Genomic DNA, 14,781 nt, shown 5'->3' on the forward strand with positions numbered 1-14,781 from the left:
AGAGCAACACCTGCCAAAATGCAGAGTTCAGAAGGAGAAGAATCTAATGCTGAAGACTAGCTCCGAGTTCACTCCTAAGGCTCACCGGTCTGCCGTGATTGCCTTGCCTTAGCAAGCAGTACTTGAATCCAATCTAGTATGCAGAGGAGATCTCAGAAAATGTAGAAGAGAACTGAAATTGTGGTGATCGTGACTCTAGAAAACTCACCTGTGGTAGGAGGGACTCTTCTGATCGTGGTGTTAGAGGTGCGAAATGAGGGGGCTGAGAATGTTTTTGCAATGGTGAGAAGCGGAATAGATTCTTTAATGCGACCTTATCTCCCATGCTATCTGGAGCAGAAATAAGAAGCACTAAAAGCAGCCACAGAGTGGCTTCCAGGATGGTTTTCGTAAAAAGACTCAAGGTTAAGATACTTAGTTGAGGGTGGAATTCAACGCTGTGATGGGATGCAAGTTCCACCTGGGAAAGCGCTGCAATTTGCTGGACCTCCAAAGAAGGAGACTCTGTTAGCATAAATCCTCTACATGGCACAGATGCTGCATGTGGCTGATTGTTTACTTTATGAGACTGCTGTACTTTCCCACACAGGAGCTCGGCTCTAACTTGATCTCCTGTCATGTGATGTTCCTTTGTTCTGTTTCTACTTTCACTTCTGAACGGAGAGTGATGGCGAACACACTTAAACCACACTCTCTAAATAAACGTAGATTAACAACCTACGATTGTTTGCTGTCTTCTTAACCGAAGCCAGTGGCAATAGAAAAAGAATATTGGGATTTACACCCCAATATTCTAACATTGGTAGCAGAGTTCTGGCTGACGATCCACGGACTTCTGAAAAGCGTAAACAGGCACGTACGGAGGCCTCAATCTGCATGCAGCTGATCCAGAGGGAATTTCACCTGCTTGGGAGTCACCGGGTTCCTGCGTTCCAGGGGAGGAAGTGCACGAAAGTCTGCATTCCTTATCACCGGAGCAGTGAGTAACCGGGACTGAATTAAAGCAGCAATAAAACCTCTAAAGTGGCAGCTTAATTGCAGATGCCTGCCAAAAGCCTAATTTGCAGCTTCTTTGTACTTTGAAGTCAGAAGCTAGCGGCACGCTTAAAAAAGCAAGATGGCTAAGGCCGGGGATTCAGAACAAATATCCAAGAGTTTGTGTCCTCTGTTAAATGACACAAACTACGCAACGTGGAGTGTAAAAATGGAATGTGTTCTTATCCGGCAAGGACTTGTTGAGTTGATTCGGAACGCACCGCCCGTTTTGCCAGGCCAGAGGTGGTTGAATCGCAACGCACAGGCAAGGGCAACAATAGTTCTGCATTTGGACCCATCACAGCTGGTTTCTTAACCGAAGCCAGTGGCAATAGTGTTTCTCAAATTGATGAGAAGGGGTTTGAGCTGTGTTCTCACAAGGGCACCTGTGTGATTTCTAAAAATGGAGAAGTTCTTTTAGAGGGACACAGAGACAAAGATAACCTTTTCAGATTATCTTATGATAAGAGTGATGCATGTTTTAACGTTGTTGATGCTTGGTTAACAGGTCCAGAGGAGCCTAAGGAGGCACGCACGCGACCAAGCAAGCAAGGTCTAACACGTTGTTTCCAGATCGTTTCTGCTCATGTGTTTGGTCCTATGCCGAAGTCCCTTGGCAAGGCCAAATATTATCTTTTGATAACTGACCACTTATCTAAATATACGTGGTTTTATCCTCTGCAAAAGCCTCAGCAGGCTCTTGTGAAATTTTCTGAATTTTCTGCTATGGTTGAACTGAAACATGGTTGTAAAATTGAATGTTTGTTAACCAATGACATTCCTCTTTTTACTTCACAGGAGTTTCAAGCCTTATTTGATGACAAAGGCATTCACCACAAGTTTGCCAAAACCCAGGCAGCTTGGGACAAAAACTTATGTGTTAAGATTAACACTGAGTTAAAAGCAGGCATGCAAGCGCAACTGCTGAGTTCAGAATTGTCTGAACAACTGTGGGCTGAAAGCATCTCAGCTTTTCTTTACCAGTGGCTCAGACAGGTTCCTAAAGGACAGAACCGTTCTCCTTTTGAGATTCTGTTCCAATAAAAGCCTGATGTGAGCAACGTTAAGGTTTTTGGAACCAAAATGTGGGTGGCTTCGCTTGAGGGCAAGCCAGTCCAAGGCATTCTGTTGGGTTTTGAGGAAGGTCAATACAGAGTTCTGTTGCTTTCTTCCAATGAGGTGATTCTTACTCAAGAGGTAGAACACACTCCTACGCCACAAGAAACACTTGTTCTTGATAGCTTTCCCATAGATGCCAATGCTTTTGATGCTTCCCACACTGACACGAGTGGTAGTGAAGATGACTCCTTTGCTGATGGCTCCACCCCAAGTAGCTCTGACATAGGGGAGACAGTCATACAAAAAGGAACTCATGTTGTTTTTAACAGACCATCATCGGATGATGAAAAAGTGCTAGAAGCACTTGAACCGCTGTTTACCATTGGTAAGAGTTCTCCCAAAAGTCCTGAAGGGGAGAATCTCAGTAAACAGGATTTGCACCTCTTACGAAGATCTGAAAGGATCACTAGAGGACCCAATCGGTATTCCCAGGAGTTTGTCAACACAGCAATTGCCAATTTAGCTGTGCTTAGAACTCCAAAACAGGCAGCAGTCACACAGGCTAAGCCACAACAACAGGTTGTCAAACGCAACACTGTTTCTGTCAACAGAGCAACTGCTCTGGTCCCCTGGAAGCCAAAACTGGTAAATCCAGTCTCAGAGAGTTCCACAGCAGGAAAGTCCTACTTTGTTTATGACAACTGTTTGTTCACCTCTCTTAATGATGCTCTCACATTTGCATCTTTTTCCATTTCAGGATTCAGGGGAGATGTTAGCATAAATCCTCTGCATGGCACAGATGCTGCATGTGGCTGATTGTTTACTTTATGAGACTGCTGTACTTTCCCACACAGGAGCTCGGCTGTAACTTGATCTCCTGTCATGTGATGTTTCTTTGTTCTGTTTCTACTTTCACTTCTGAACGGAGAGTGATGGCGAACACACTTAAACCACACTCTCTAAATAAACGTAGATTAACAACCTACGATTGTTTGCTGTCTTTTTAACTGAAGCCAGTGGCAATAGAAAAAGAATATTGGGATTTACACCCCAATATTCTAACAGACTCCACCACACTTCTTGGCAGCAAATTCCACTGCCGAACAGCTCTTACTATCAGGAAGTTCTTCCTAATGTTTAGGTGGAATCTTCTTTCCTGTAGTTTGAATCCATTGCTCCGTGTCCGCTTCTCTGGAGCAGCAGAGAATCCAATATCTCTATTAAGACCAGGTATTTCCATCACCCATCAATCACCCATCTCCTACTACCCTCCTGAGAAAAACCCCACCCCACCCTCCCACTACTATATAGAAGGGTCAGGTGACTTCTGTTTCAGTGTATCTGAAGAAGTGTGCATGCACACGAAAGCTGAGACCCAGAACAAACTTAGTTGGTCTCTAAGGTGCTACTGGACATTTTTTTTAAAATTTTTACTTAAGTTGAGGCTGGAATTCACTGTTTTGGGTCTACTCTTGTTGCTTACTGTAAGGGGTAGAGAGTATAAAGAACCTCCCCCCATCATCAAGAGCAGCTCCTCCCCAAGCAGCCATGGAAGCGCAGGGTCTGAAGGAGCGAGTCAGGAAGCAGAGAGGGAGAGCCAGGGCTCTGGCAGCATGGAAGAGCCCCTGCTCCACAGGCGGGAAGAGAGAGAGATGGAAAGGGGGGAGAGGGAAAAGACCCTTTCACCCGGCACCAGAATTAAGGAGGAGGAGAAAAGGGAGGAGATTCGCTGTCCCCAGGCTCTTATGTTGGTCAAACGGGCGGAAAGGGGCAGTGCCGGATTGTGACACGGAATAAGCGGACATGAAACCGACAGCTCATCACACTGTAAATAATGTGCACCAATAAAGACTTTAAAAGACAAGTATGTGGCGAGTCATTACTCAGGAGTAGCCGTAATAAACTCTGACAGCAATCCGGCACTCTTTGAGGCTACTCTCGAGAAAGCGGCACCATGAGTTCAGTGGAATTGGCGGAGGCGAGGGCAGCGGCCGAGGCGGCCAAATTGGAGCTGCAAAGAGTCACAGCCGACGCCAAAAGACAGCTGGATGCGGCCACAGGAGAAGCCCACGCAGTGCGACAGGAAATGGAGAAGCTTCTGCAAGAGGTAAGACAACGGACCCAGAGGGAGCAAGAACTCGTAGCCCACGTTGCCAAGCTGCAAGCACAGCTGGATGAAAGGAGGCTAGCAGACCAGAGGGGACCCCAAGGGGGGTTTGGGAGAAGAGTCCCATCCTTAGTGAGCAAGTTCAATTGGGATCCTTGGGACTTTCTAGGCTTTGAGACAGAAATGAAATACGCCTTAAAACTGCAGGATGCAGAGTTTGCGGACGATAACCAGAGAGTAGCTTTTGTGATTGAGCACCTGGAGAGATCGGCGAGAGGGTGGGTACGTCCACTAATCGCATCGGAACATCCAGCGTTGCAAGATATCAGACAATTTCTTCAAGCGATGAATATAATGTTCTCAAGCGATTCTCAGATTGACATGGTCAAAGAGGAGTTGCATGGGTTAACACAGGGGAGGAGGATGGTGAGAGCGTACTGGTCTAAATTCACCATGCTGATTCACAAGCTGGGATGGGATCTGAATTCAGAGCCAGTCCAGCCCGCATTTTACCTAGGACTGCACCCTGAAGTTAAGGATGAACTTTCTAGAGGTCTGAGGGCGAAATCTATGGATGAGCTGAGTAAAGCAGCCTTAGCAGTGGGGGTGAGGCAAGAATCCAGATGGAACGACAGGCAGGCAGCACGCCCAACGCATCCTTGGTTCCCACGCTCTCAGGAGAAGCCCGCTGCAGCTGCAGCTCCTCCCAACCCCCTCCCAGCTCCAGAGTCCATGCAGATTGATGGAGCGCGCACGCGCAACTTTCAAAACCCAATGGCGCCAAAACGGAAGGAGGGAAGGGGAGGCAACTGCTTTCTCTGCAACGCCCCTGACCACCAGGTTCGCAAATGTCCCAGGCGCAGAGAATGGCAAGGGAAGGTGGGGATAGTGGTCCCAGAACCAGCGGAAACTGCTCAGCATCAGGGAAACGGGGAAGCCTGGCTGCAGGAGACAGCCCCCTCCTGCCCTCCCGCAAACGACAGAGTACATCCCGCCCACACCTCCCAGCACAGGAGTCATAGTAGAAGTGACGTTAACACTGCCTAATGGCTACCCCCTGGACGTCCTGGTGCTGTTGGACTCAGGTGCTTCGGCCAATTTCTTCGATAGGACGTTTGCAGAGGCTCACCAGATTCACCTCCTGCAGCTAGATTTCCCTTTGCAAGTCTCCACCATTGATGGAAGGGAGTTGCTGGGAGGCGCCATCACCCATCAGACACCACCCATGCAGATGAAAGTGGGGAGACATTCGAGACACTGGCGTTCAATGTCACCACCCTGTCAGACCCGCCCATAGTTCTGGGCATGAGCGGGCTGGCGCGCAACGACCCTTCCATAAGCTGGCACCAGAGGTCCCTCACGTTTGGCTCGGACTACTGTATAGAACATTGCATGCAGCAGCAACGTGGGGAGGGACCTCCTCTGGCTACAGTGGCCACGATGCAGGTGCAAGGTGGCATGGCCATCCCCAAGCCCTACTGGGACCTGCAGGAGGTTTTCAGCGAAGCAGAGTCGGACCTCCTACCCCCGCACAGGCCTTTTGACTGTCGGATCAACCTGTTACCAGGGGCCCAACTACCGCCAGGCAAGCTGTATTCCATGTCGGATCAGGAGCTGGCAGACCTGCGGGCATTCATCGACAAGAACCTCAAGAGAGGATTCATACGTGAAAGCAAGGCAGCAGGGGGCAGTCCAGTGTTCTGGGTGGACAAGAGAGACACGCCCCAGAAGAGGCTTGTAGTGGACTTCAGAAGGCTGAATTCCTTCATGGAGCCTGTGGCCTTCCCTATGCCCAGGGTGGACGATCTGCTGGCAGCGGTACGCCGTGGCAAGATTTTCACCAAGCTGGACCTACGAGGGGCGTACAACCTGATACGGATCAGGGAAGGGGATGAGTGGAAGACCACGATTTACACACCGCTAGGTGCGTTTGAATATTTGGTTATGCCCTTTGGGCTACAAGGGGGCTCGGCCTGCTTCCAAGCCTTCATGCACCATGTCCTAGGGTCCCTACTCTTCAAGAACTGCGTCGTTTTTCTGGATGACATTCTGATATATTCTGACACCCCTCAGCAGCATGAGAGACGTCCGAGAAGTCTTGCAGCGTCTCAAGGAAAACCACCTGTATGTGAAATTGGAGAAGTGCAAGTTTCACACCACAGAGGTGGAGTTCCTGGGCTACAAGCTATCGGACAAGGGGTTGGCAATGGACAAGGACAAGGTGCAGGCCATCCTAGACTGGCACAGCCCCAGGACACGCAAGGACGCCCAGCGCCTTCTGGGCTTTGCCAACTTCTACAGGAAGTTCATCAAGAACTTTTCACACGTCACGGCACCCATCACAGACTGCTTAAGAGGCAAGCAGAAATTCAGGTGGACAGCGGAGGCGCAAGCAGCGTTCGAGAGCCTGAAGAAGGTGTTTGCCTCAGAACAGAACTTGATTCACGTGGTGCAGGACGCACCACTACGCATTGAAACGGATGCTTCTGATAGGACGCTGGGCGCGATTTTACTGCAATTGGATGCCAACAGGGAATGGCGACCGTGTGCGTTTTTCTCTAGAAAGCTGAACCAAGCAGAATGCAATTATACGGTCTTCAACAGGGAGCTGCTGGCCATACATGCCGCCTTCAAACACTGGAGACACTTCCTGGTGGGCGCCAAGCACCCCATCCAAGTGTGCACAGACCATAAGAACTTGGAGTTTTGGAGGACGGCCAGGGTGCTCAACCAGCGGCAGATACAGTGGGCGGAGTTCTTCTCCCATTTCAACTTCTCCATCCACTACATACCAGGAGAGCAGAATGTCAGGGCAGATGCCCTGTCACGCAAACCTGAGTACATGGGGGAAGAGCAGCCACCGACACTCCAACACATCTTTCCCCCATCTGCCTGGACTTCTGGGGGAGCGGTGGTGAGTGATGCAGAACTGACCAAACTGACGGCAGACGACGAGTTCGCCAAGCGCATAGTCCGAGACCTGAGGGAAGGGAGGGGAACAGACAAGGGCTTTGCGGAGAAAGGGGGGTTGTTCTTTTACCAGGGAGCCCTGTACCTACCCACAGCCTCTCTGAGAGGCAAGGTCCTCTGACAGATGCATGACAATCCGACAGCGGGACACTTTGGAAGGGACAAAACCACACAACTAGTCATGAGACACTTTTGGTGGCCAGGGGTGCGGGAAGACGTCAGAGACTACGTCAGAGGCTGTGACACTTGCCGGATGGCAAAAGGGGACAGGGCAGCGCCGGCGGGACTCCTGGAGCTGTTGCCCACGCCAAATAGGCCCTGGGAGGTGGTGTCTGTAGAATTCGTCACTGATTTGCCCTCTTCAAGAGGCAAGACAGCAGTGCTAGTGGTGGTGGACCTCCTGACCAAGATGTGTCACTTTGTACCATGCGCAAGGGCTGTCTCAGCGGAGGAGACAGCAAAGCTGTTCGTGGACCACATATTCAGACTGCACGGCTTACCATTGAGGGTGATATCAGATAGGGGGAGGCAGTTTACCTCCAGGTTCTGGTGCAAGCTCATGAGCATGTTGCATGTGGAGGTCAGCCTCTCCACGGCCCGACACCCCCAGACCAATGGCCAGGCAGAGAGAGCCAATGCCATACTGCAACAGTACTTGAGGTGTTACGTCAGCCAGCGGCAGACGGACTGGGTAGATCGTCTGCCACTGGCAGATTTCGCCTACAACAATGCAGTGCATGTCTCCACAGGGGTATCGCCCTTTAAGGCCAATTACGGGCGGGACCACAGAGCTTTCCCGTGGAGGGAATGGGAAGAGGAGGATGGGCCCGCAGCAGAGGATTGGGCGGAGGAAATGGAGACAGTGTACCAACAACTTAGGGAGCATTTGGATAGGGCAAAGGAAGCCTACAAGAAGGGTGCAGACTGCCACTGGTGACCGGGAGAGGTCATCAGGGTGGGGGACAAGGTGTGGCTATCCTCGGAAGGGCTTCCAGCAATGGGGAGGTGCAAGAAGTTGGGACCCAGACGCTTGGGGCCATTCACAGTCACGCATCAAATCAATCCAGTGGCGTTCAGGTTGGAGCTCCCAGACTCCATGAGGATACACCCAGTGTTTCACAGGTCATTGCTATCCCCCTACCGGGAAAGCACCGGGTTCAAGGAAGGCACCACATCGCAGACAAACATTCAGAGGGACAGGGTACCACAGAATCTGAATGTGGCCACTGAAATCCTGGATTCAAGGTGGGGGGAGGGGGGTCTGGAGTACCTCATGGCCTGGGAGGACACTCTGGCCTCCCAGAATGCCTGGGTGCCGGCTCATGCGGTGCAGGAGGAATACTTAGTGGAAGAATTCCATGCGCTGTTTCCGCACTGGCCAAAACCATGGCACATTGGGAGGGAGACCTCAGATATATAATGAACTGAAAAAGATTTTCAAATATACTTTCCCCAAAAAACCAGAGGCGTTTTTATTAGGAATTATAGGAGAGGAAATTGGAAAAGAAGATCAAGTATTATTTATGTATGCGACAACCGCGGCTAGAACATTGTTAGCCCAAAAATGGAAAACTCAGGAGTTACCAACGATTGATGAGTGGCAGGCGAAAATGATGGACTATGCGGAATTAGCAAGACTGACTAGCAAGATCCGAAACCAGGGAGAGACAAGGTACCAAAAAGACTGGAGTAAATATGTGGATTATATGGAGAAGAACTGTAGAAGTTTAAAAACACTTGCAGGATTGAAATAAATCCTACGAACTGACTTAAGTAAGGGAAACAAAAGAACTGCAAGATAGGAGTGAATAAGAAAACCGGATGAGGGGAGGGAGGGAAGTCACAGCTCAGCAGAGCAAAATGAACTGAGATGGGTGAATTTAAGATGAACTGTATAAAAAAAATTGTTTGTTTTGTTTGTTTATTTGGAAAAATTTAATTATATATATATATAGGGAGGGAGACCTCAGAGGCACTGGCAGGGGAGGGGGGAAATCTCCCCAGGGGATGACGAGCCTCAGGGATCTCTATGGGAATGGGAAGCAAGGTTTCAGGATCGGGAAGAGGGGTATGAGTTCAGCGCTCCCTCCAGCGCAGAGACCCTGATCACGGACTGGGAACAGGTGTTCACTCCCACGGGATCGGACGAGACGGATTTCCTAGGGTTTCAGTCACCACCTCCAGTATCCTCGCAGGACTCAGGCTGGGAGCACGTTTTCACCCCCACCAGCTCGGATGCCACGGAGTTTTTGGGCTTCTAATCATCTCCGCAGCTGCCCATCTCCTCGGGGGAGGGGGGGCCTGGAGGGGGGCGGATGTAAGGGGTAGAGCGTATAGAGAACCTCCCCCCATCATCAAGAGCAGCTCCTCCCCAAGCAGCCATGGAAGCGCAGGGTCTGAAGGAGCGAGTCAGGAAGCAGAGAGGGAGAGCCAGGGCTCCGGCAGCATGGAAGAGCCCCTGCTCCACAGGCGGGAAGAGAGAGAGATGGAAAGGGGGGAGAGGGAAAATATACCGCTGATGCTCTGCTCTTCTATCCAGACCCAGCATTGACTGGCTGATCTTACCTGGGCAATCTCCCTCTTCCAGGGAGAAGTCATCCACAGCCACGTCACTGCGGAAGTCTTCCCCCCGCTCGCCTTCCACGATGATCTAGGGAGAAAAGGCATCTCCAATCAGCTTCCTGGCCAGACAGGGCTCAGGTGCTGCAGGCCACACCTGCAAGGTGCATCACCTGTGAGGGTCTCCGTTACCTGTGCTTTCCCCCCTTGGGGTATGCTGACTTCGCCTCTGTGCCACCGGTCCCCTTTGTTCCCAGACTGCGACCAGATCAGCTCACGGTATCCGCTCTCAAATGCCAAATAGATTCGCAGGGCCATTCTTTGGGCCGCCCCGTACATGTGATACCAGAAAGAGAAGCAGTGGGGCCTGGTGAAGTTGTAGAAAAGACTGACCAGGCGTGTTGCATCCCCTTCTTTGGCAACATGGCTTTGCAGGTAGATGAAATAGCCCTCTGGGGGGGAAAGAACCACACATGTAAGATACGGGGCCCTGCTTCACCTGGGGGTCCCTGGGGAGTTGCTGGATGCAATGCCATGCTTGGGCCATCTACATGGAGGGAGATCCTGTGCAGAAGGGACAGCACCTTCTTTGACCAGTTTGCCATCAGGGCATGTAGGAGGAGGTGCCAAGTGCAGCACTCCTTGATCTAAGGCCCTTGGAGGGAAGGCTGCCTGCCCCATTTCACTGAGAGCGCCATATGCCAGTCCAGGCTTCCGAAGGCGGCGATGGTTAGGTGTTCCTCACCTCCTGTGGTGTGGTTGGAGGATGGTCCAGTATCTGCTGTCTGTGTCGGACCTTTGTGCCACGTCCAGTTAAAAACGTTGGAGGCCATCTGTGTCCAGGAGCAGAAGTCCATGTCAAAGGAGCAAGACAAGCCAGGACGAAGGGACGGCTCTGGCAAAGCATGGAGGAGAAAGGTTGATGTGGATGCTTGGAGACCATCTCCAAAACCACTCCTGATGCTCACCAGTGCTCTCACTCCCCTTAACAAGCAACGCTAGAATCCAGGTTCGTATCCAGAGGAAACATTAGAAAATGAAGCAGGGAATGGAAATGCCAGCAAAAGTCACACAGGAAAATCAAGGGGCTCTTTATGCCAGGGAAGCTGACCTGTGGCGGTGAGGCACCTGATTGAGGCCTCTATGAATTTAAAAGATATATTTGCAAATGTCTGAATGCTGTACCAGCCGGCTAAGCATTCTAACTGTTGTTTGTTTATTTTCCTGCTCTCCTTGCTAGGGCCCCTGAATTATGACAAGCAAAAGGCCTTTACAGCCTCTCAGGCTGTAAAAGGTTAAAATTACTGGCTGGGAGATGACCCTGCATATTTAAAAAATACAACCCAGCTGCAAATACACTAATTAAGAGTTGGTAAATAAGTAAGATTTATTGTTTAACAGAAAGTGATACCATGAGAGAGTCCTAGCCATTATTTTTCTAAAGTTTAAGGTTTACTGAGAATGTTAGAGCAATTGGGAAGAGCTAATGACAACAGCAGCTGGGAAGGAAAGGGGGGCTCATTTCTAAAGAGCCTTTTCAAGCCTCTGCTTGAGGTCTTTTGTACACAAACCTTTTCTGAAAGTTCCTGTTATATTGTATACAATTATAAACCAATGTGCCTTTTATGAGATTTGTTGGCTTAATGGAGTTATGCAAAGGATTTAGAAAGTAAGAAATGTTAGATTCTTATGTTAGATTCTTATGGCTCCTAGGTGTGTGGGAATGCAAATCCAGGCTTTTGATTAGATAGAATTTATTACCATAGCCATCTCTTTTAATCATTTTGTTTTAGCCATTTGTTTTGGGATGCAAGGGCAAAGGTGATCTGGTAATTAAGGTTCCTTGTTTAGGCAAATGTAAGATATATGACTACTTGTCTACCATTTATGATAGAAGTAAATATAGCTCTTTGTCTCCCATAAAAAGTAATAGGAAATGGGTGTATCTTTTATTATTGGCTCTAGCACACAGCCAATAGGAATTTCAACCAAGCTGATTGGACAGAGGCAGCCAAAGGAGGAGCAAGGGGGCTGGGCTGAGGGAATATAAGTGCTGACCAGCAGGGCTAGAGCAGGCAGAGCTTTTTGGTAACTATACCACTGGGCCTATCATTTATTTGTCTGACAAATAAATTATTATTTTAATTTCTCTATTGCTGCGTTGAATATTTCATTTCAGCTAAGTGTCAACCACAAGCAGGGTGCTACAGCGGGAGGGGCTGTGCTGCTGCTGCTGGTGATGATGGGGAGAGGTGTGTGAGCTGCTGGAGTCAGTCCTAGGATGAGAATTGGAAATGGAAAATGTGTCAAACCAAAATGGTTAGTTTCCAAAGGTGTTGAGGCCAGTTATGCAGGAGACTCTGGGAGTAGCCAGTGCCTGAAGCCTTGTCCTGGGTCCCAGACATGCAGCCTCCTGCCTGGCTGATCTTCCAACACCAGGGAGTCCTGGCTGGGACTGAAGAGGAGGCATGTTGGACAGATTGACCCTGGGACACAACCCAAGGTGGACTCTGAAGAACTGACCATTAACGTCATGAGCAGGATTGGTTCATGTATATATTGCTGAATGTCAAAAGAGCCTACTATCAAAAACCAATTAGACAAATGAAACATGTATTATAACGGCTTGGATGTTTTTCTCTCATGCACACAGAGCACAGCATTGTCAAAAAAACAAGCTATACTGTACTGGGACTATTCAGAGCTCCGCTGATGCTCTGCTCTTCCATCCAGACCCAGCATTGACTGGCTGATCTTACCTGGGCAATCTCCCTCTTCCAGGGAGAAGTCATCCACAGCCACGTCACTGCAGACGTCTTCCCCCCGCTCGCCTTCCACGATGATCTAGGGAGAAAAGGCATCTCCAATCAGCTTCCTGGCCAGACAAGGCTCAGGTGCTGCAGGCCACACCTGCAAGGTGCATCACCTGCGAGGGTCTCCGTTACCTGTGCTTTCCCCCCTTGGGGTATGCTGACTTCGCCTCTGTGCCACCGGTCCCCTTTGTTCCCAGACTGCGACCAGATTAGCTCACGGGATCCGCTCTCAAACGCCAAATAGATTCGCAGGGCCATTCTTTGGGCCGCACCGTACATGTGATACCAGAAAGAGAAGCAGTGGGGCCTGGTGAAGTTGTAGAAAGGACTGACCAGGCGTGTTGCATCCCCTTCTTTGGCAACATGGCCTTGCAGGTAGATGAAATAGCCCTCTGGGGGGAAAAGAACCACACTTGTAAGATACGGGGCCCTGCTTCACCTGGGGGTCCCTGGGGAGTTGCTGGATGCAATGCCATGCTTGGGCCATCTACATGGAGGGAGATCCTGTGCAGAAGGGACAGCACCTTCTTTGGCCAGTTTGTCATCAGGGCATGTAGGAGGAGGTGCCAAGTGCAGCACTCCTTGATCTAAGGCCCTTGGAGGGAAGGCTGCCTGCCCCATTTCACTGAGAGCGCCATGTGCCAGTCCAGGCCAAAGTGGTCTCCTGGAAGGCTTCCGAAGGCGGCGATGGTTTGATGTTCCTCACCTCCTGTGGTGTGGTCGGAGGATGGTCCAGTATCTGTTGTCTGTGTCGGACCTTTGTGCCACGTCCAGTTAAAAACGTTGGAGGCCATCTGTGTCCAGGAGCAGAAGTCCATGTCAAAGGAGCAAGACAAGCCAGGGCGAAGGGACGGCTCTGGCAAAGCAAGGAGGAGAAAGGTTGATGTGGATGCTTTGAGGGGTGGGCTGTCCAGTATGGGCTGCAGCTCATTACCAGAAACACACAATTGGTTTCCTTCTCCCCTTCTCTCCATCCCCCAGAGCACAGCTGAGGAACACAATCCAACTCTTCCCCAAGGAATGCTCTTCCGGTCTTCCAGAGCAACACCTGCCAAAATGCAGAGTTCAGAAGGAGAAGAATCCAGTGCTGAAGACTAGCTCCGAGTCCACTCCTAAGGTTCACCGGTCTGCCGTGATTGCCTCCCCTAACAAGCAGTACTTGAATCCAATCTAGTATCCAGAGGAAATCTCAGAAAATGTAGAAGAGAACTGAAATTGTGGTAATCTTGACTCTAGAAAACTCACCTGTGGTAGGAGGGGCTCTTCTGATCATGGTGCTAAAGGTAAAGGGGCCCCTGACAATCAGGTCCAGTCGTGTCCGACTCTGGGGTTGCGGTGCTCTATAGGCTGAGGGAGCCGGCGTTTGTCCGCAGACAGCGTCCGGGTCATGTGGCCAGCATGACATAGCCACTTCTAGCGAACCAGAGCAGCGCACGGAAACGCCATTTACCTTCCCACCACAGCGGTCCCTATTTATCTACTTGCACTTTTGATGTGCTTTCGAGCTGCTAGGTGGGCAGGAGCTGGGACTGAGGAACGGGAGCTCACCCCATTGCAGGGATTCGAACCGCCGACCTTCTGATCAGCAAGCCCTAGACTCTGTGGTTTAACCCACAGCGCCACCTGGGTCCCTATATCGTGGTGTTAGATCGTGGTGTTAGAGGTGCGAAATGAGGTGGTTGAGAATGTTTCTGCAATGGTGAGAAATGGAATAGATTCTTTAATGCAACCTTATCTCCCATGCTATCTGGAGCAGAAATAAGAAGCACTAAAAGGAGCCACAGAGTGACTTCCAGGATGGTTTCCGTAAAAAGACTCAAGGTTAAGATACTTAATTTAGGGCTTCCGGTTCATCGCCATTTTGCGAAAAGCAGCACAAAGGAGTCCCGGGAGACCAAGACTCCTACCTGGAGAAGAAAGGGGGGGTTGTGGAAGGCACACCCCCCCCCACAAAGAAACCCCAGCCTGGGCTGGCTAGGGACGTCGTGCCAGTGAAGCCAGGATCGATCTCCTTGCCCCCCGCTAGCCCTTTGAGGCAGCGCGAGAGGGCAGGTGGAAGACGAGGCTTTTGGCGATATCGCTACTTCTCTCAGGCACAGCTTGGTGCCTGCTCAAAATTGAGCGGTGGATCCTTCCCAAAATTGGACTTCAATTGACAAGCAGACTCTGTGAGTAACAATTTTTCAATTTGGACTTTAATATTAAGAAAGGAGAGGGTCTTAAGGGGATCGGGAAGTC

At 50.2% G+C, this 14,781-nt stretch overlaps 1 protein-coding gene across 1 annotated transcript; it reads right to left on the reverse strand.

The window, feature by feature from the left end:
* Positions 1-9,428: 9,428 nt before the first annotated feature.
* LOC148685817 (MAM domain-containing protein 2-like) lies at positions 9,429-13,816 on the reverse strand. The gene is made up of 8 exons (XM_088669913.1): positions 13,789-13,816; positions 13,250-13,399; positions 12,676-12,935; positions 12,490-12,574; positions 10,476-10,625; positions 9,923-10,182; positions 9,737-9,821; positions 9,429-9,472 (listed from the first exon to the last, which is right to left on the reverse strand). Exons 1-8 carry the CDS (start codon positions 13,814-13,816, stop codon positions 9,429-9,431), a joined length of 1,062 nt encoding a protein of 353 aa, XP_088526039.1.
* Positions 13,817-14,781: the final 965 nt, after the last annotated feature.

Source organism: Zootoca vivipara, chromosome 5 (assembly GCF_965207765.1).
Source record: "Zootoca vivipara chromosome 5, rZooViv2.hap1.1, whole genome shotgun sequence".
Taxonomy (NCBI): Eukaryota; Metazoa; Chordata; class Lepidosauria; order Squamata; family Lacertidae; genus Zootoca; species Zootoca vivipara.

Coding starts and splice junctions, on each gene's coding strand:
- LOC148685817 (XM_088669913.1), bottom strand. CDS start 13,816: ATGATCAGAAGAGCCCCTCCTACCACAG. Junction 10,183..10,475: donor CTCCAACCACACCACAGGAG/GTGAGGAACACC, acceptor TTTCCCCCCCAG/AGGGCTATTTCATCTACCTG. Junction 9,473..9,736: donor GGAAGAGGGAGATTGCCCAG/GTAAGATCAGCC, acceptor GCCCCCCTCCAG/GCCCCCCCTCCCCCGAGGAG.